Here is a 21,787-nt window from a genome sequence, read left to right on the forward strand (position 1 = left end):
ATGTAACCACCACCTCAATCAAGATACAGAACATTTTAATCACTCCAGAACACTTCCTGTACTCCTTTCCATCAGTCCCCTCCCACTCCCTACTCCCAAATGACCACTTTTCTGCTTTCTATTATCATAGATCTCTTTTGTCTATCTTGAATTTCTTCCTTCCTTCCTTCCTCCCTTCCTCCCTCCCTCCCTTCCTCCTTTTTCTTTCTTTCTCTCTCCCTTTCTCTCTCTCTCTTTCTCTCTAAGGAACCTTGCTCTGTCGCCCAGACCGGAGTGCAGTGGCGCGATCTCGGTTCACTGCAACCTCCACCTCCCGGGTTAAAGCGATTCTCTTGCCTTTGTAGCTGGGATTACAGGCATGCGCCACCACGCCCGGCTAATTTTTGTATTTTTAGTAGAGACGGGATTGCCCAGGTTGGCCAGGCTGGTCTCAAACTCCTGAGCTCAAGTGATCCGCCTACCTCATCCTCCCAAAGTGCTTAGATGAGAGGCGTGAGCCACTGCAATCCAGTTACATTTGTAAAGTTAAATATGCATTTATCCTCTGACCCAGCAATTCCACATCTAGAACTCTACTCCAAAGATAGGCTTGTACAAATACAAAATAACATATGCATAACGTTATTCATCGCAGCATTATTTATGATAGCCAAAAAAACCTGGAAATAACCGATATGTCCATCAATAAGAATCTGTTTGAATAAGCTATGACACATCCAATCGGTGGAGTGCTATGAAGCTATGAAAAGGACTGAGGAGACTGCTTGCTGTATCCTGATATGGATCGTCAAGTGAAAAGAGAAAGTTAAGGAACACTGTATATACTTCCTTTTGTGTAAGAAAAGGAGCAGATACTCTGTTTATTTGTATAGTCAAAAATAATAGAAAGTATCATTAAAGTGCACCAGACTTAAGTGCCTTCTAATGTGATGCAATATGAAGTATTTTCCAAAAAAAAATCTGAACTAGAATCTAATAAAGCTTTTAGATACAGCTTCCAGCCTAAAAGAAGTATGGGGAAAGGATGCACAAGTTAATGAGAAAAGACACTGAGGAACCAAACCCAGAAGGTGGTACGGCTGTAGGAAAATAAGAAAACTAATCCATATAACAAACAAATGGCACAGGAGAGAAGGGAGAGAAGCTATTCTAGAGTAAAACAGACGTAAAGTCTTAAGAGGCGTTAACAACGAATTACGGTGCTGAACAAACCAACTGTGGAAAAGACATTTTGAGATAATCAAGGAATCTGACTACAGACTGACTACTAAATGAGGCTGTACTGCCAAAACACAATTCCAAGAGAGAAGGAATCTGCACGTGGAAAGCCCAGGCCCCTTGCCCACTGCGAGGAGCCAGAACGTCCCTCCACAGCCGCGCCGCCCCTGGCTCGACTTCCCGAGCGAGAGCCGCGGGACGTTGCAGACGCACTGGCTCCGCCTTCCCACCAATCTCGACCCTCGCCGCGTTCCGTTCGTGCGTGGAGCGGTCGGGGCTGGAGGCGAGGCCGCCGGGCGGGCAGGGGTTGTGGTGCGGCAAGCGGCGGGCCAGCGACGGCGCGAATGGCGGACTCTCAGCTGTTCTGTGTGGCGGAGGAACGCAGCGGCCACTGCGCCGTGGTGGACGGAAACTTCCTCTACGTGTGGGGGGGCTACGTGGTAAGGGGAAGAGGCGGGACGGGGTAGACTCGCGCCGGGAGACCCTCGGCCTGAGCGGACGCAGCGCCCGCCACACCCGCTCCCGAGGCTGCGGCCCAGGCCTGGCGCGCCCGGCGCCTGCAGCCCCCCAGCCCCTCCGCTGGCCGCCGCCCCCACAGCCGCGCCAGGGCTTGACGTCGTCCCGCCGTTGCTTCTTCTATTAAAGCCTCAGACCCGGCTCCGGGCCTCTTACCACTCTCCGCCCCTCCTTGCCAGCAATTCAGTAACCCCGGTTTGCCCAATGCAAAGGCAGTTACAGCGCGATTAATTATTATCCTTAAATACTGGTGCAGACCTAGAAGGACCCGAGGACGCCGTGCTGTATCATTTTGTATATATTTCCTTATTCCCACGGCGCGATTCGAAATAAAATATCGAAATCACTGAAGCATTTAAATATTTCTTTTCTTTTCTTTCTTTCTTTTTTTTTTTTTTTTGAGATGGAGTTTCGCTCTTGTTGCCCAGGGCTGGAGTGCAATGGAACGATCTCAGCTCACCGCCACCTCCGCCCCCCGCCCCGGGTTCAAGCGATTCTCTTGCCTCAGCCTCCCTAGTAGCTGGGCTTACCGGCATGTGCCATCATGCCTGGCTAATTTTGTATTTTTAGTAGAGACAGGGTTTCCCATGTTGGTCAGGCTGGTCTTGAACTCGCGACCTCAGGTGATCCGCCCGCCTTGGCTTCCCAAAATGCTGGGATTACAGGCATTAGCCACTGTGCCCGGCTTGCATTTTAAATATTTCTAAGCTATTTTTAGTGGCGTTTCTTTACTAATGACTATTTTTTCTAGTCTCAAAATAGACGCATGTTAGCAATAATATGCTAAGAAATATTATGCTTTAAAATTCTTACTACAATGGAGGTTTGAGCGTATGTGTGTGTTGTGTGTCCATAATCACAGAATTATAGAAGCAAGAATGGTAAAGCTGGAAAACAGGAATACTATATGCCAACCCTCTTAGTTTACAGATTTTTTTTCTTAAGCCATCTGGAAGTTCTACTGATAGTAGAACCTACATCTTCTGTCTCCCTACCATTATGTGACAGACCTGTAACGTGACTGAATCATATTGAAATGACCAACATACAGGCATACCTCGAAGTATTGCGGGTTCTGTTCCAGACCACTGCAATAAAGCGAGGTCATACGAATTTTTTTGGTATCTCAGTGCATATAAAAGTCATGTTTACACTGTAGTGTGTTAAGCATGCAATAGTATTATGTGTAAAAAAAAAATGTACATACCTGGCTGGGCGCGGTGGCTCACACCCGTAATCCCAGCACTTTGGGAGGCTGAGGCGGGTGGATTACCTGAAGTCAGGAGTCCGAGACCAGCCTGGCCAACATGGTGAAACCCCGTCTCTACTAAAAACACAAAAATTAGCCGGACATGGTGGCGGATGCTTGTAATCCCAGCTACTCGGGAGGCTGAGGCAGGAGAATCACTTGGACCCGGGAGGCGGAGGTTGCAGTAAGCCAAGATTGCGCCATTGCATTCCAGCCTGGGCGACAGAGCGAGACTCCGTCTCAAAACAAAAAAACAAAAAACTGTACATACGTAATTTCAAAATTATTGCTAAAAAATGCTAAGGATTATCTGAGCCTTCAGTGAGTTGTATTCTTTTTGCTCATGGAGGGTCTTCCTCCATGTAGATGGCTACTGACTGATTAGGGTGGTTGTTGCTGAAGGTTGGAGTGGCTGTGGCAGTTTCTTAAGACAATGAAGTTTGCCACATTGAGCCTTCCTTTCACAAAATATTTCTCTGTAACATGCAATGCAGTTTTGATGTGTGTGTGTGTGTGTGTTTTTTGAGACAATCTCTCCTGCAACCTCTGCCTCCCAGGTTCAAGCGATTCTCCTGCCTCAGCCTCCTGAGTAACTGGAATTACAGGTGTGCACCACCATGCCTGGCTAATTTTTGTATTTTTTACAGGCGTGAGCCACCGTGCCCAGCCATGAAATGTATTTTCTTAAATAATAAGACTTGAAAGTCAAAATGATTCCTTGATCCATGGGCAACAGAATGGATATTGTGTAGCAGGCATGAAAAGATAAATCTTGTAGATCTCCCATCAGAACTCTTGGGTGACTAGGTGTGTTGTCAATGAGCAGTGAGTGATATTTTCTGAGCAGCAGTTCTCAACAATACACTTAAACTACTCAGTAAGCCATGCTGTCAAAGAGACATGCTGTCATCCAGGCTTTCTTGTTCCGTTGTTAGAGCACAGGCAGTGTAGATTTAGCATAATTCTTAAGGGCCCTAGGATTTTCAGAATGATAAATGAACATTGGCTTCAACTTAAAGACAGCTACTACATTAGCCACTAACAAGAGAATTAGCTGGTCCTTTGAAATTGGACATTGACTTCTCTCTAGCTATGAAAGTCCTAGATGGCATCCTCTTCCAATATAAAGCTGTTTCATCCACATTAAAAATCTATTGTTGGCCGGGCACGTTGGCTCACGCCTGTAATCCCAGGACTTTGGGAGGCCGAGGCAGGTGGATCACAAAGTCAGGAGATCAAGACCATCCTGGCTAACATGGTGAAACCCCGTCTCTACTAAAAATACAAAAAAAATTAGCCAGGCGTGGTGGCAGGCGCCTATAGTCTCAGCTACTCGGGAGGCTGAGGCAGGAGAATGGCGAGAACCCAGGAGGCGGAGCTTGCAGTGAGCCGAGATTGCACCACTGCCCTCCAGCCTGGGCGACAGAGTGAGACTCTGTCTCAGAAAAAAAAAAATCTATTGTTTAGTGTAGCCACCTTCATCAGGTATCTTAGCCAGATCTTCTGGATAACTTGCTGCAGGTTCTACATGAACACATGCTGCTTCACCTTGCACTTTTTTTTTTTTTTTTTTTGAGACAGAGTCGCCCAGGCTGTGGTGCAGTGGAAAAGTCTCAGCTCACTGCAACCTCCGCCTTCTGAGCTCAAGCAATTCTCATGCCTCAGCCTCCTGAGTAGCTGGGATTACAGGTGCGTGACACTACACCTGGCTAATTTTTGTATTTTTAGTAGTAATTTAGTAACTTTTGTATTTTCACCATATTGGCCAGGCCGATCTCAAACTGACCTCAGAAGATCTGCCCACTTTGGCCTCCCAAAGTGCTGGGATTACAGGTGTGAGTCACCGTGCCTGGCCTTACCTTGCACTTTTATGTAATGAAGAACAGCTTCCTTCCTTTAAACTCATGTTAGCTTCAAACTTCTGCAGTTTCTCAATTCTCTCAGCCTTCATGGAATTGAAGAGAGTTAAGACCCTCTTCTGAGTTAGGCTCAGGCCTAAGGGAATGTTGTGGCTGTATGATCTTGTATCCAGACCACTAAAACTTCCTCCATGTCAGGAATAAGGCTGTTTTGCTTTCATATTACTCATTTTTCATTAGAATAGCACTCTTGATTTCCTTTAAGAACTTTCCGTTTGGATTTACAACTTGGCTAACTGGCACAAGAGGGCCTAGCTTTTGGCCTGTATTAGCTTTTGACCTGCCTTTTTCACTAAGCTTAATTGTTTCTAGCTTTTGATTTAAAGTGAGGGACAGTCCACTCTTCCTTCACTTGAACACTTAGAGTCCATTGTAGGGTTACTAACTGGCCTACTTTCTTTCTTTTTTTTTTTTTAAGACGGAGTCTCGCTCCATCGCCGAGGCTGGAGTGCAGTGGCACAATCTTGGCTCACTGCAAGCTCTGCCTCCTGGGTTCACACCATTCTCCTGCTTCAGCCTCCCGAGAAGCTGGGACTACAGGCGTGTGCCACCACACCCAGCTAATTTTTTTGAATTTTAATAGAGATGGGGTTTCACCATGTTAGCCAGGATGGTCTAGATCTCCTGACCTCGTGATCCGCCCGCCTCGGCCTCCCAGAGTGCTGGGATTACAGGCGTGAGCCACCGCGCCTGGCAAGGCCTACTTTCAATATTGTTGTATCTGAGGGAATAAGGAGGCCCAAGGAGAGGGAGAGAGAGGGGGGAATGGTTGGTCAGTGGAATAGTCTGAACACACACATTTATCAGTTAAGTTCGCCATCCTATACGGGCACAGTTTATGGTGCCCCAAAACAATTACAGTAATATATCAAAGATCATTGATCACAGATCACCATAACAGATATAATAATAATAATGCAAAAGTTTGAAATACTGTGAGAATTACCAAAATGTGACACAGACACGAAGTGAGCATCACTTGCTGTTGGAAAAATGATGCCAATGGACTTGCTCAATGCAGGGTTGCCACAAACCTTCAATTTATTTAAAAAATGCAATATCTGTCAAGCACAGTAAAGCAAAGCACAATAAAATGAGGTATGCCTATACTGTGTGTGTTAAATAATTCTCAGATTCAAGTTGGTTTTTGTTGTTGTTTTGTGTGTTTATTTTTAATTTGGTTCAGTACCAGTGGGGGAAAATTAGAACTAACTTTTGAGTGCTTACTACATCTGGCATGTGCTAGTTACTGTCACATCCCTAATCTTATATATTCTTACTATATTCCTGTAAAGTAGGTAATATCCCTATTTTATAAATAAGGAAAAGGAGTCGGTTAGAGTAAGTAACTTTAATGGACATTTCACCTCAGGGGCAGCAGATACCAACAGACGTGTATAGGATTTCCAAAGGCAACTTTTTAGTGATAAACTAAATTAGGCGATTGTGCTTTATGAGTGTCTGATATTTCCACCGTTTATTCTTGATGCAAAGAGTCTAGATATAAAGGTGGCTATATGCACAAGAAATAAATTTTGATTGTTTTGAGTTCTGCCACTTGTAGAGGTGTCAGACTTCATCTGCTCTATTCTTGATGTTGTAAAAGTTAAGTGAAAAATTCATTTAAAACAGCAATCTGTAATATATCTGTATAGATTTCTTTTGAGCCCATAAATGAAAATATTTTCCCCCTGAGACGGAGTCTTGCTCTGTCGCCCAGGCTGGAGTGCAGTGGCACAATCTCGGCTCACTGTAACCTCCGCCTCCTAGGTTCAAAAGATTCTCCTGCCTCAACCTCCCTAGTAGCTGGGATTATAGGCACACAGCACCACGCCCAACTACTTTTTGTATTCTTAGTACAGGCGGGGTTTCACCATGTTGGCCAGGCTGGTCTCAAACTCTTGACCTCGTGATCCGCCCACCTCAGCCTCCCAAAGTGCTGGGATTACAGGCCTGAGCCACCGCGCTCGGCCTTTGTTTTTTGTTTTGTTTTGTTTTGTTTTTTGAGACAGAGTATCTCTCTGTTGCCCAGGCTGGAGTGCAGTGGCACCATCTCGGCTCACTGCAACCTCTGCCTCCTGGGTTCAAGCGATTCTCCTGCCTCAGCCTCCCAAGAAGCTGGGATTACAGGCACATGCCACCACGCCCAGCTAGTTTTTGTATTTTTAGTAGAGACGGAGTTTTGCCATGTTGGCCAGGCTGGTCTCAAACTCCTGACCTTAGGCAGTCAGCCCACCTCGGCCTCCCAAAGTGCTGGGATTTCAGGTGTGAGCCACTGTGCCTGGCCTAAATGTCTGAATTTTTTGCATCTCGTTTTATTCTTGAAAATTGTGTAATTGATAAGATCATACTTCTTGACGAGCGTGGTGGCTCACGCCTGTAATCCCAGCACTGTGGAGGCCGAAGCGGGTGGATCACGAGGTCAGGAGATCGAGACCCATTCCTGGCTAACTCGGCGAAACCCCGTCTCTATTGAAAATACAAAAAAATAGCCAGGCGTGGTGGCACGTGCCTGTAATCCCAGCTAATCTGGAGGCTGAGGCAGGAGAATCGCTTGATCCCAGAAGGCGGAGGTTGCAGTGAACCGAGATCGTGCCACTGCACTCCAGTCTGGGTGATAGAGCAAGACTGTCTCAAAAAAAAAAAAAAAAAAAAAAAATCACAGTTCTTCAGGTGGCAGTTATTGAATTGAAATACTTCTTTTTCTCCTGTTTATTAATTCAGTCAGTAGAGATGCTGTAAGAACCACTCTGGAAAATACAACACAGATGTAGATCCTGAGTCTACCACTTTTTTAAATTCCAGGGATTATCAGCAGTCAAGAAGTGTCTAAGGCATAAGTGGAAGGAAAGGGAGACTAGGAGGCAAAAAAGAAGCCATATGGGTAGTATAGGCTTTAAAAAAAAAAAAAAGGACATGGCATATCCGGAGAAAAAGTAGAATTCTTCTAACAATTATCTTATTCCGATCGTTCTAAACAAGATAGTTAAAAGGCCCTGGGATCTGGTGGTATTCCAGTACTCAGTAGTTAAGTATAATGATCAGATAGTTCTAGATTATATATTCCAGTCACAATTTTCCTCTTCATTGATACAAACAATGTATTAAAATGGACAAACATATGTTCTAAAGCTCACCGATATCTGTCTAAATTACTAATTTCTCCATTGTCAAACATATTCTGAAGGCCATTATATTAGTATCTAAAAATAGCCACCCCCAGAGGTAAGAGTGATAATATCAAAAAAGTAAATGGTCGATTCTAATTGGTGTCAGAATATGATTTTCCTCTTAGTTCTACATCCTTTCCACATTACAGAAATTCACACAGACTTTGGTGCTACTGCAAGGAACATTAAAAGTTGTGAATAGCTTTTCCAAATTTAGGGGAAAAACTCGGTATCTTGGCATGTTTGCAGGTAGTATGGTTTTCCTATTATGGCCCTAATCATTTGAACAGTATTATTTCTGTAATACAATTGATAATATGTTTTGCTGTGAACCTTTTTTTTTTTTTTTTTTTAGATGGAGTCTCGCTCTTGCCCAGGCTGGAGTGCAGTGGCGCGATCTCGGCTCACTGCAACCTCCACCTCCCAGGTTCAACCAATTCTCCTGCCTCAGCCTCCCAAGTAGCTGGGACTACAGGTGCTTCCCACCATGCCCAGGTAATTATTGTATTTTTAGTAGAGACAGGGTTTCACCATGTTGGTCAGGCTGGTCTCGAACTCCTGACCTCAATTGATCCACCTGCCTCGGCCTCCCAAAGTATCTTCACAGGCTGGGTGTGGTGGCTCAGGCCTGTAACCCTGGCACTTTTGGAGGCCAAGGCAGGAGGATTGCTTGAGTCCAGGAGTTTGAGACCAGCCTGAGCAACATAGCAAGACCCTTGTCTCTGCTGAAAAGAAAATAATTAGTTGGGCATGGTAGTGTGCTTCTATGGTCCTAGCTACTTGGGAGACTGAGGTGGGAGGATCACTTGAGCCCATGTGTTCAAGGATGCAGTGAGCTATGATTGTGCCATCGCACTCCAGCCTGGGTGACAGAGACCCTGTCACTTAAAAGAAACAAATATCTGTATACATATGCTTAACTACATATTTCTGCTATGGATATGGATTTAAAGGGAAGAAGGATCAATTTAGAAAATGTTTGAAAAGAATGAAGGTTGGAAGGCTTACCGTGTCAGATATTAAAACATGTCACAATACCATAATAATTAGTTGACTTGATGCAAGTAGAGATAGTACAATGAAATGCGAAAGGAATTACGGAAACAGCCGGGCACAGTGGCTCACGCCTGTAATCCCAGCACTTTGGGAGGCCAAGGCAGGCGGATCACCTGAGGTCAGGAGTTCAAGACCAGCCTGGCCAACATGGTGAAACCCCGTCTCTACTGAAAATACAAAAACATTAGCCAGGCGTGGTGGCACATGCCTGTAATCCCAGCTACTCAGGAGGCCGAGGCAGGAGAATTGCTAGAACTTGGGAGGCAGAGGTTGCATGAGCCAAGATGGCGCCATTGCATTCCAGCCTGGGCGACAGAGTGAGACTCCATCTCAAAAAAAAAAAGAAAAAGGAAAAAAACTACAAAAACAGCCAAGCATATAAGGAAAAAAAATAAGACTATTTTGTATTTAAAAGGTAGCATTTCAAATCTGGGAAAATGATCACTTATGCAATAAATGATCCTAGGATAGCTAGAGGAAAATATTCTTGGTGCCTTAGGATTGAAGGCTTAAATACAGAAAAATTAAGCTATATAATACTGGAAGAGAATATATGACTTCTAAAATCTTGAGGAAAAAACTATAATGGAAAAAATTGGCAGATCAGACTTTTAAAAAACTGATTTTTGGCCAGGCACAGCGGCTTACGCCTGTAATCCTAGCACTTTGGGAGGCCAAGGTGGATGGATCAACTGACACTGGGAGTTCGAGACAAGCCTGACCAACATGGTGAAACCCCATCTCTACTAAAAATAGAAAAATAGCTGGTCGTGGTGGTGCATGCCTGTAATCCCAGCTACTCAGGAGGCTGAGGCAGGAGAATTGCTTGAACCCGGGGGGTGGAGGTTGTGGTGAGCCGAGATTGCGCCATTGCACTCTAGCCTGGGCAACAAGAGTGAAACTCCGTATCAAAAAAACAAAAACAAAAAAATACCAAAAACTGATTTTTAAACACCAGAAAACAAGGAGGCAAATGGCAAAGGAGAAAATATTTGTAACCAGGGTCGGGTGTGGTGGCTCATGCCTATAATCCCAGCACTTTGAGAGGCCTAGGCAGGCAGATCACCTGAGGTCTGGAGTTCAAGACCAGCCTGACCAATATGATGAAACCCCATCTCTACTAAAAATACAAAAATTAGCCTGGCGTGGTGGCTCACGCCTGTAATCCCAGCACTTTGGGAGGCTGAGGCGGGCAGATCACCTGAGGTCGGGAGTGGGAGACCAGCCTCACCAACATGGAGAAACCTCGTCTCTACTAAAAATACAAAAGTAACTGGGCATGGTGGCACATGCCTGTAATCCCAGCTACTCGGGAGGCTGAGGCAGGATAATCGCTTGAACCTGGGAGGCGGAGGTTGCAGTGAGCCGAGATCACGCCATTGCATTCCAGCCTGGGCAACAAGAGCGAAATTCTGTCTCAAAAAAAAAAAAGATAACATCCCCATTGAAAAATGAGCAATGGATAAGTGCAATTTACAAAATAAATACAAATATACAAACAAAAGAAACCCAGGTAAAAATTACAATGAGGTTTTTCTTCTCCAATTTGCAAAGATGAGAAAGAATTCTGGCAAAGAGTGTGGAGAAATGAATTACTAGTACACTGGTAATAAGAGTACAAGTTTGTGTAACCTTTTTGAGGAGAAATTTAGCAATGTGTATCAAAAATGTAAGATGTGTTTTCTCTTTAACCTAATAGTTCTACTTTATATATTCATAAATGATCACATTGGTCATCTATGTTATATGGAAGACATTTATCATTCTTTTTAAATGACCAGAATATAAACCACCTTTCTCTATTTGTGGTGTTCCCCTAGTGAGTGAATATTGTCAGGGTATTTATTCTAGTTGTCTCCTACTTATCCTCATAAAATATAAGATATCTAACTTGTTCTCTGTTGTATCCTCAATGTCTAGAACTGGTTACAGCTCATAGTAGGTGCCCAATAAAAGTACCTGAAAGTCAGGTACTAACTTTTCCTGCCTTACTTGCAGCTAGGTTGCAGGCAAGTGGCTAGGACTCCATTGGTTAGATGAATCTGTGCTAGATTTGGACTTCGGAATAAAGATATAAAAAACCACGACCTCTAGAAGATTCTTAGCCTGCAATACAGTTTAGGAAGATCAAGTTTCCTTGCATAAAAGGCAGCAGTGTGGTGTGCACCAGTGACCACAGACCTGCTCTCTTGGCATGGTTTCACACCTCACTCTTCCTTGCATCGACCAGAGGCTGGTTCTCCAGCCTCCCTGATGATTCTGTGAGCTACTTAATATTCGTTTCTTAAAATTTTATTTACTTAATTTTTGAATTTGAAATATATATACAATAGAATGTATAAAATAAGTATTATTTAAATGTAAACAACTGTTTACTTTCCAGATTAAGAAATAAACAATACCTTTATTGTTTATTATGCAGGATAAAAGCTTCCTTTTATCCTGCATTGATTACATTGCTCCCACTACCCCCACTCATACAGGTTACCACTATCTTAAATTTCTTTTCTCTATAATTTTACTTCACATACATCTCTAAACAATATATTATTTGGTTTGGAATCATAGCATATGTTTTCTTTCATGAATTTTTTTTTTTTTGAGACAGAGTTTCGCTCCTGTTGCCTAGGCTGGATTGCAGTGGCATGATCTTAGCTCACTGCAACCTCCGCCTCCCGGGTTCAAGTGATCCTCCTGCCTCAGCCTCCCAAGTAGCTGGGATTACAGGTGCCCGCCACCACACCCAGCTAATTTTTGTATTTGTAGTAGAAACGGGGTTTCACCATGTTGGCCAGGCTGATCTTGGACTCCTCACCTTAGGTGATCCACCCACCTCAGCCTCCCAAAGTGCTGGGATTACAGGTGTGAGCCCAGCCTCTTTCATGAATTCTTTTAGTTTTCAGATTCATATATTGCTTATAGTCAACTGGTGTGTGCTTGTATGGCTGTACCTGTTGTTGTTTGGCATCTATTCTGATTGGTCAATGCCTATGCTGCCCAGTTGTTAAATAATTTGAAAATCATCATCTCTAGATCCATTCATTTGATGTATATCCTGTATAACATTCTACTCTATGAGTTTACTGCAATTTATCCATTCCATTATTGGTGAATATTTGAATGTTTCTAATTTTTTGCTATTGTAAGCATTCTTATAACATGCTTCCTATTGTATATTCACAAGGGCATGTACATTCCCTAGGGAATCTACCAATGAATGAAATGTTGGATCACTTGATATGCACATCTCCAAAATTATTTGGAAATGTCAGACTGTTACCAAAATATTTGTATCAATTTACACTCCCACCAGCCATTTCCTTGCCCCATATCCTTGGCAACACATTTGGTACCATCTGGCCTTATGTTTTTGCCATTCCAGTGAGTGTGACATGATAGTTCATTGTGGTTTTTGTTTTCATTTCCCTTGGTTACTGATAAAATTGAGCGTCTAACTTTATGGACTATTTGTGTCTTTTGTAAAAATGCTGGCTCATGTCTTTTGCTCATTGTTCTGTTGGATTATTTGCTTTTTTTAACTAATTTATACAAGTTTTAAAATACAAAATTGTGTGAGTTGAATATGTCTTCAATTTATAGCTTGTCTTTTTATTTTTTTTCCTTTTCTGTTTTTTTTTTTTTTTTTTTTTGAGACAGAGGCTCGCTTTGTCGCCCAGGCTGGAGTAAAGTGGGGCAATCTGGGCTCACTGCAACCTCTGCCTCCCAGGCTCAAGCAATCCTCGTGCCTCAGCCTCCTGAGTAGCTGGGATTACAGGCACCCGCCACCATGCCCAGCAAATTTTTTGTATTTTTAGTAGAGGCCAGAGTTTCACCATGTTGGCTGGGCTGGCCTTGAACTCCTGACCTCAGGTGATCTGCCCACCTCGGCCTCCCAAAGTGCTGGGATTACAAGCATGAGCCACTGTGCCTGGCCTTGTCAAACATATTCTAACCATTCCTAGAAACAGGAAGAGAAGGAGTCAAGGGAGAATTCTTTTTTTTGAAAGGTGAGATGAGGCATGTTTGTATATTAATAGGAATAATCCAGTAGAGAAGGAAAACTTGGGCTGGGCGCAGTGGCTCACTCAATCAATAAATATTTTATTTGTCTTTTATGTGTGAGGCACTGTAGTAGGCTCTGGGAGCATAACAAGATAGACAAGATCCCTGTACTCATGAAGCTTACAGTTTAGCAGTATTGGTGGTGGTGAGGGTGGGTGTGATACAAAGAACTTCAAAGGGAAAGTACAGGACTATGAGGGCCTCTAATAGGGGACCTTAATACTTTAAACTATTTTAGAGAATAGGTTAGAGAAGTACATTTAAGCTGATTCCCAAAAAAGGAGGAGTTAGGCAAACTCTGAAAGAGTACTATAAGAGAGAAAAGAGAATAGATGAATGGTCCTATCATAGCAAGGAACTAGGAGATGTTTAAGTACTGAAAGCGTACTGTGTGTGAAAGGCAACTTGAAGTTTCGAGGGATAGCAGCTACCATATAATATAGAATCATAAACATTTTAGACTATGCTAAAAGCAATAGGGAGCCATTGAAAGGACTTAAACAGAGTAATGACAATTCACTTTCATAATATTTCTTTCTTTCTTTTTTTTTTTTTTTTTGAGATGGAGTCTTGCTCTGTCACCCAGGCTGGAGTACAGTGGCATGATCTCAGGTTACTGCAACCTCCGCCTCCTAGGTTCAAGCAATTCTTCTGTCTCAGCCTCCTGAATAGCTAAGACTATAGGCGCCCGCCACCACACCTGGCTAATTTTTTTGTATTTTTAGTAGAGACAGGGTTTCACCATATTGGCCAGGCTGCTCTCGAACTCCTGACCTTGTGATCTGTTCGCCTCAGCCTCCCAAAGTGCTAGGATTATAGGTGTGAGCCACCGTGCCCAGCCTATAATATTTCTTTTGTAAAGGAGTACACATGAGGCTACTGGAACCTAATGCCATTAAACCTTAGACTCATACAGTAGCTCCCCTTCTTATAATTATTTGTTTACTTAGCCATTTAATATGGATTCCTCAGTCAGACATGAGTGTAAGTTTATGTTTTTTCACTGATTGAAAAATTTTTTTAATTTTAATTTTTGTGGGTACATAGTAGGTGTATATATTTATGGGATGCATGAGATATTTTGATACAGGCATGCAATGCATAATAGTCACATCATATAAAATGGGGTATCTGTTCCCTCAAGTATTTATCCTTTGTGTTACAGACAATCCAATTATATTCTTTTATTTTGAAATGTACAATTATTATTGACTATAGTCACCCTATTGTGCGATCAAATACTAGGTCTTATTCTTTCTAACTATTTTTTGGTACCCATTAGCCATCCCTACCCACCCACTCCCACCCTCCCACTAACCTTACCAGCTTCTGGTAACCATCCTTCTGCTTTCTGTCTCCATGAGGTCAATTGTTTTGATTTTTAGATCTCATGTAAGAACATGTGATGTTTGTCTTTCTGTGTCTGGCTTACTTCATTTAGCTAATGACCTCTAGTTCCATCCATGTTATTGCAAATAACAGGATCTCATTCTTTTTTATGGCTGAATGGTACTCCATTGTGTATGAGTACCACATTTTCTTTATCCATTCATGTGTTGATGGACACAAGTTGCTTCGAAATTTTGGGTATTGTGAACAGTGCTGCAACAAACATGGGAGTGCAGATATCTCTGCGATACACTGATTTCCTTTCTTTCGCATATATACCTAGCAGTGGGGGTGCTGGATCATATGGTAGCTCTATTTTTAGTTTTTAAAGAAACCTCCAAACTGTTCTCCATAGTAGTTGTACTAATTTACATTCCCACCAACAGTGTATGAGAGTTCCCTTTTCTTCACTTCCTTGCCAGCATTAGTTACTGCCTTTCTTTTGGATAAAAGCCGTTTTAACTGAAGTGAGATGATATCTCATTGTAGTTTTGATTTGCACTTATTTGATGATCAGTGATGCTGAGCACCTTTTCCTATGCCTGTTTGCCATTCTTATGTCTTCTTTGGAGAAATGTGTATACAAGTATTTTGCCCATTTTTAAATTAGATTGTTAGATTTTTTTCCTGTAGAGTCGTTTGAGCTCCTTATATATTCTGGTTATTAATCCCTTGTCAGATGGGGAGTTTGCAAATATTTTCTCCCATTCTGTAGGTTGTCATTTCATTTTGTTGATTGTTCCCTTCACTGTGCAGAAGCATTTAAACTTGATATGATCCCATTTGTCCATTATTGCTTTGGTGGCCTGTGCCTGTGGGATATCATTCAAGAAATTTTTGCCCAGACCAATGTCCTGGTGAGTTTCCCCATGTTTTCTTGTAGTTGTTTTATAGTTTGAAGTCTTAGATTTAAGTCTTTAATCCATTTTGATGTGATTTTTGTGTATGGTGAAAGATAGGAATCTAGTTTTTTTCTTTTGCACCATCTATTGAAAAGACTCAGACATGAGTGTAAGTTTAATTTCCTTGGAACTAATACAACGCTTTTCTATTTTTATGTGTGTGTGTGTGTGTGTGTTTGTGAGAGAGAGAGAGACATGGTAGACAAGATATTCTTTTTTTTTTTTTTTTTTTTTTTTTTTTTGGAGACAGAGTCTCCATTTGTTGCCTAGGCTGGAGTGCAGTGGCACAATCTCAGCTCACTGCAGCCTCCACCTCCGGGGTTCAAGCGATTCTCCTGCCTCAGCCTTCTGAGTTGCTGGGATTGCAGGCATGCACCACCACGCCCAGCTAATTTTTGTATTTTTAGTAGAGACGGGGTTTCATCATGTGGGCCAGGATGGTTTTGATCTCTTGATCTCGTGATCCACCTGCCTCTGCCTCCCAAAGTGCTGGGATTACAGGCGTGAGCCACTACACCTGGCCCCTTTTTTTTTTTTTTTTTTAAGAAGCAGGGTCTGCCTCTGTTGCCCAGGCTGGAGTGCAGTGGTACTATCATAGCTCACTACAGCCTCGAACTCCTGAGCTCCAGTGATCCTCCCGCCTCAGCCTCCTGAGTAGCTAGGACTACAGGCATGTGCCACCAGGCCTAACTAATTTTTTGGTGTTTTTTTTTTAGAGACAAGATCTGGCTATGATGCCCAGGCTGGTCTTGAATTCCTGGATTCAAGCAATCCTCCTGCCTTGGCCTCCCAAAGTGCTGGGATTACAGGAATGAGCCACTACACCCGGCCTCTTTTTAAATTTAAAGAACATACAATGAGAAACAGCTAAATCTTCTTAGCATGTTAATAACTTATGTATTATATAGTTTTAGAAATTCTTAAAGTGCTATTTTAAAACTCTAGCTTTTTTTTTTTTGAGACAAATTCTTACTCTTTTGCCCAGGCTGGAGTGCAGTGGCACGATTTCAGCTCACTGCAACCTCTGTCTCCTAGGTTCAAGCGATTCTCCTGCCTCAGCCTCCTGAGTAGCTGGGATTACAGGCATACGCCACCATGCCTGGCTAGTTTTTTTTGTATTTTTAGTAGAGGTGGAGTTTCACTATGTTGGCCAGGCTGGTGTCAAACTCCTAACCTCAGGTCATCCACCTGCCTCAGCCTCCCAAAGTGCTGGGATTATACCGTGCTGGGATTACAAAATGCTGGCTGAGCCACTGCGCCCAGCTGGTTATTTTTGAATTATTATATAGATTCTGAGAACTATGGCAGATTTATGTAAAAATTTATTTTAACTCCTAAGTTTGTTTAAGCTCAAAATAAGTAAGATTGTTATACAAGTCTTATTTATCTTTTCATCAAGAATGTCAGAATGTGCTATTCTATTTGTGATCAGCTTCTTTAGAGATTATCCAAGTTCTGAGTTCTCATTTTGACTAGTTAAATGTATTGTGATCCTTATATTCTAGATTTAATGAACAACTAATACTATGCCTTGCATATAGTAGGCACTCAAAAAATATGTTCAGTGAATTAAAGTTCCTGAGATATCTTAATAAGATATTTAATTGTATCTTTAAAAAATTTCCTCCATTAATACTTCCTGTCACCCAAAATGTATTGCCCTTTTTTTTATTTTTTGATGATCTTTTTCTTCCTGGCTTTATAATCTTTAATATTCTGCTCTAAATCTTATTGTTTTGCTATTTTCTTTTACATAAAGCCCCTTTTAAAGGTTTAATTGCCCTAATTATTTTCTTGAGACTTATATACTCGCTATGTTTTATTTTGATCCTTTATTGTTTTCCCACTTTCTCTTAGAAAATCTTCTTTCCTTTTCTTTTGATATATTTTATTTTATATTGAAAAAGATCCTTGAGCCTTCTTTTGTGTTTTATAGTATTTTACTAGCAATTTTTCTCATCCTGAGAAGCTGTGTAACTGTTTGCTATGTAACTGATAAACATAATTTTATGTATTCTGTATTTTTAGTCTATTGAAGACAATGAAGTATATTTGCCTAATGATGAAATTTGGACCTATGATATTGATAGCGGGTTGTGGTAAGTAATTTTAAATTGCATACTGTCTGATCTTAATATCTATTATAAATGTTTCTGTAGACTCTAGGGAATTTGAGACCATACTTTGAACATACTGCAACATTTCTGAAGTCTCCCTTTCCTTTCCTTTCAATGCTTTTATTTTCTGACTCTTTCATTCCCCTACTGTCTTCCCTGCTCCACTTTTTGTCTTTTAGTATTTCTCTCAAGACCAGTGCTGTCTCTGAAGATTTTGTTTTATTCTGCAAATTTCCAGTTCTAGTGACGTGTGAAATTTTTGTGATTTTTTTTTTTTCCTAGCAGATTGAAAAAGTTTTACCCTGGATCTTCTTAGAGTTTTTACATTATTGGCCACCATTACATTGTAACTGTAATTGACAGTGACAGTTTTCACTGACAAAAGTACTCATGGAGTTTAAAGATAATTTTAATTTGCCTTTCTGGAAAGTTATGGGATTCCATGTTATTCTTGCTGCAGGAGAATGCACCTCATGGAAGGAGAACTCCCAGCCTCCATGTCAGGAAGCTGTGGTGCTTGCATTAATGGAAAGCTGTACATTTTTGGAGGATATGATGACAAAGGATACAGCAATCGAGTAATAATTTCTTTAATTCAAGAGTGCAGCAAAATGTAATATTTAATGCATCATTTCATCTCACAAGTTACAAATATTTTAAAAAGAAGATATATATAGAAAACCTTAAACTTGTAATTAAATATTTTAAAGCTGGATTGAAAATGCAGCAGTCCTGCTCTTCTCTTCTTCTATGTCTTTCTGCTTCAGAATTAACTGCATATTTAATTGATATTCATAGGATAAAAGCAGGATGCGACTCATTTTAATATGTTTTATATATCATTTTTACTCCTAAAACAGTCTCATTTTTATTCTCCAATTTTTAAATTTTAATAGGTAACAAGCTTACCTATTAAAAAGAAAATAATAGTATTAATTCTTGGATCACATTCCCTCTGATATAGATTTAATTTTTAAATGCCCTGTCTGCTAATAGTGTTCTCGTCTTTTAAAGCTTTATTTTGTTAATTTACGAACAAGAGATGAAACCTACATTTGGGAAAAAATCACCAACTTTGAAGGACAACCACCTACACCACGTGATAAACTTTCCTGCTGGGTATATAAAGACAGGTAATGCAGCAGTTGCACTTAATGCATTATGTCTACCTAAGCAAAGATAATAGCTTTGGCTAAAATACAGAATGCTTAAAGGTATGAGTTTTTTTCAGGATTGCAATTGATTTTCTAAATAATCAATATCTGACAATGCCCGTTTTATTTCTTCCTTTCTAATCTTTAAACTTTTTGTTGTCTTACTGCACTGGGTAGGACCTTGAGTAAATCCAGTGCTTATATTTATACTTTCATATATTACTCATTCTTTTTCTCTGAACAATATCTATCATTCCCCTACTCTGAGCATCAATAAAACTAGATGGTAGCCTCTTCATCCCTCTCTCCTTCCCATTCCTTCAACGCCAGTTTTTGTGAGTTATGTTTTTAATCCTTCTGTTCCATTTTTGGGAAGAAGGGGAACTTTAGTTATGAACATTTTAGCTCCTCACTCCCTGCTTATCATTTCTTGCTAATTCTTTTTAACTATTTTTTGTGGTTTTTCACATTTTTATTCTTTATGTCCTTTACTGTATTTTCTGTGATAACTGTCTCTTTGCTATTTGTAACATTGTCTTCATTTCTGAAATGAGTTTTTCTCCCCTTTTATTTCTTTCCTAATTTTGTTTGTTTGTTTTTTGTTTTTTTGGAAATGGAGTCTCACTCTGTTGCTCAGGCTGGAGTGCAATGGCACGATCTCTGCTCACTGCAACCTCTGCCTCCCGGGTTCAAGCGATTCTCTGGCCTCAGCCTCCTGAGTAGCTGGGATTACAGGTGCCTGCCACCATGCCCGGCTAATTTTTGTGTTTTTATTTTATTTATTTATTTATTTGTTTGTTTATTTATTCATTTATTTTTGTGACAGAGTCTCGCTCTGTCGCCTAGGCTGGAGCGCAGTGGCGCAATCTCGGCTCACTGCAACCTCCACCTCCCAGGTTCAAGCAATTCTCTTGCCTCAGCCTCCCGAGTAGCTGGGACTACAGGGGCATGCCACCACGCTGGCTAATTTTTTTTTGTATTTTTATTAGAGACAGGGTTTCACTGTGTTAGCCAGGATAATCTCGATCTCCTGTGCTTGTGATCCGCCCACCTCGGCCTCCCAAAGTGCTGGGATTACAAGCGTGAGCCACTGCACCTGGCCCTAATTTTTGTATTTTTAGTAGAGATGGGGTTTCGCCATGTTGGCCAGGCTGGCCTCGAACTCCTGACCTTGTGATTTGCCTGCCTCAGTCTTCCAAAGTGCTGGGATTACATGTGTGAGCCACTGCGCCTGGCCTTCTTTCCTAATTTCTAACAATTCTGTTTCAGCTCCTCATATTTTCTGGCCATCAACTCTGTTATTTGAGTTCTTATATTTTTGTTTTAAGGGTTTTCTTCATTGCTAATTATTAAATTTTATTTGTGTTTTAAAATATCATTCACTATTCAATTTCCAGTTTTCAGATTTGCTTGTTTGTCTCTTAAATGTTTTTAAACAATTTGTTCAGTAGGGGACTAGATAAGGTCTATACGTTATAATCGATTTATATGTCTCTTTTTTCTTCTTTCTTTTTCTTTTCTTTTTTTTTTTTTTTTTTTTGAGGCAGAATCTCACTCTGTCACCCAGGCTGGAATGCAGTGGTGCCATCTCGGCTCACTGTAACCTCTGCCTCCCAAGTTCAAGCAATTCTCCTGCCTCAGCCTCCCGAGTAGCTGGGACGACAGGTGCATACCACCATGCCTGGTTAATTTTTTTGTATTTTTAGTAGAGACTGGGTTTCACCATGTTAGCCAGGATGGTCTCGATCTCCTGACCTCGTGATCCACCCGCTTCAGCCTCCCAACGTGCTGGGATTACGGGCATGAGCCACTGCACCCAACCAATATGTCTTCCATATATATAGTTGCTTTTATTCTAGAGATTTCCTTTTGGTCTTTTTTGTTGTTTTGTTCTTGAAATTTATTTGATAAAGAAACCATGTCATTTGGCTATAGAATCCCAATAGTCTGCACTGTGTTGGTTGTATCTCTGTGATACCATTTAACATATTCATCTACACCTTCTATTTTCTGTAAATTGGTAGTTAGATCTAGAAAGTTAAGCAAATTCATGTTCTTGTGTTGGTTGTTGGTTTGGGAGCAAATAAAAAGTACTTCATAGATTTTTTTTTTTTTTTTTTTTTTTTTTTGAGACGGAGTCTCCCTCTATTGCCCAGGATGAAGTGCAGTGGTGGAATCTCGGCTCACTGCAACCTCCGCCTTCTGGGTTCAAGTGATTCTCCTGCCTCAGCCTCCCGAGTAGCTGGGACTACAGGCATGTGCCACCATGCCTGGCTAGTTCTTTTTATATCTTTAGTAGAGACGAGGTTTCACTATATTGGCCAGGCTAGTCTCAAACTTTTGATCTTGTGATCCACCTGCCTCCACCTCCCAAAGTGCTGGGATTACAGGCATGAGCGGCCACACCCGGATTAATTTTTGTGTTGTTCAGTAGAGACAGGGTTTCACCTTGTTGGTCAGCCTGGCCTTGAACTCCTGACCTCAGGTGATCCACCCACCTTGGCCTCCGAAAGTGCTGGGATTACAGGCGTGAGCCACCATGCCCGGCCCATAGCTTACTTTTTTTTTTTTTTTTTTGAAATGGAGTCCTGCTCTGTCACCCAGCCTGGAATGCAGTGGCGCGATCTCAGCTCACTGCAAGCTCTGCCTCCCAGGTTCACGCCATTCTCCTGCCTCAGCCTCCCGAGTAGCTGGAACTACGGGCTCCCGCCACCACACCCGGGTAATTTTTTTTTGTATCTTTAGTAGAGACAGGGTTTCACCGTGTTAGCCAGGGTGGTCTCGATCTCCTGACCTCGTGATCCGCCCGCCTCAGCCTCCCAAAGTGCTGGGATTACAGGCATGAGCTACGGCGCCCAGCCCATAGCTAACTATTTTTAGACATTAGTAGGCACATAATGTTTGGTTGTCTCTGTATGTTAGCAAGCACCGATGATTGCTGCCTAGATCCAGTTTTGTACAAGAAGATGCAAAGTGATGATATTCTAATTCTATTATTTGTTCTTAATTTATTAGTGGAATACTTCTATAAAAAT

The 21,787-nt window shown here is 41.6% G+C and overlaps 1 protein-coding gene across 2 annotated transcripts in view; it reads left to right on the plus strand.

Moving 5' to 3' along the window:
* The first annotated feature begins 1,426 nt into the window (after positions 1 to 1,426).
* KLHDC1 (kelch domain containing 1) overlaps positions 1,427 to 21,787 on the plus strand; it is a 66,145-nt gene continuing 45,784 nt past the window's right edge. The window contains exons 1-4 of one of the 2 annotated variants that reach the window (XM_003831743.4): positions 1,427 to 1,658; positions 17,510 to 17,580; positions 18,059 to 18,176; positions 18,613 to 18,731. In XM_003831743.4, coding sequence (XP_003831791.1) covers positions 1,563 to 1,658; positions 17,510 to 17,580; positions 18,059 to 18,176; positions 18,613 to 18,731 — 404 coding nt within the window. In that variant the 5' untranslated portion in view covers positions 1,427 to 1,562. The remainder of the gene's footprint in view (positions 1,659 to 17,509; positions 17,581 to 18,058; positions 18,177 to 18,612; positions 18,732 to 21,787) is intronic. The other variant, XM_063596195.1, reaches the window with a different exon arrangement.

The sequence above is a fragment of the Pan paniscus genome, chromosome 15 (assembly GCF_029289425.2).
Source record: "Pan paniscus chromosome 15, NHGRI_mPanPan1-v2.0_pri, whole genome shotgun sequence".
Lineage (NCBI taxonomy): Eukaryota > Metazoa > Chordata > Mammalia > Primates > Hominidae > Pan > Pan paniscus.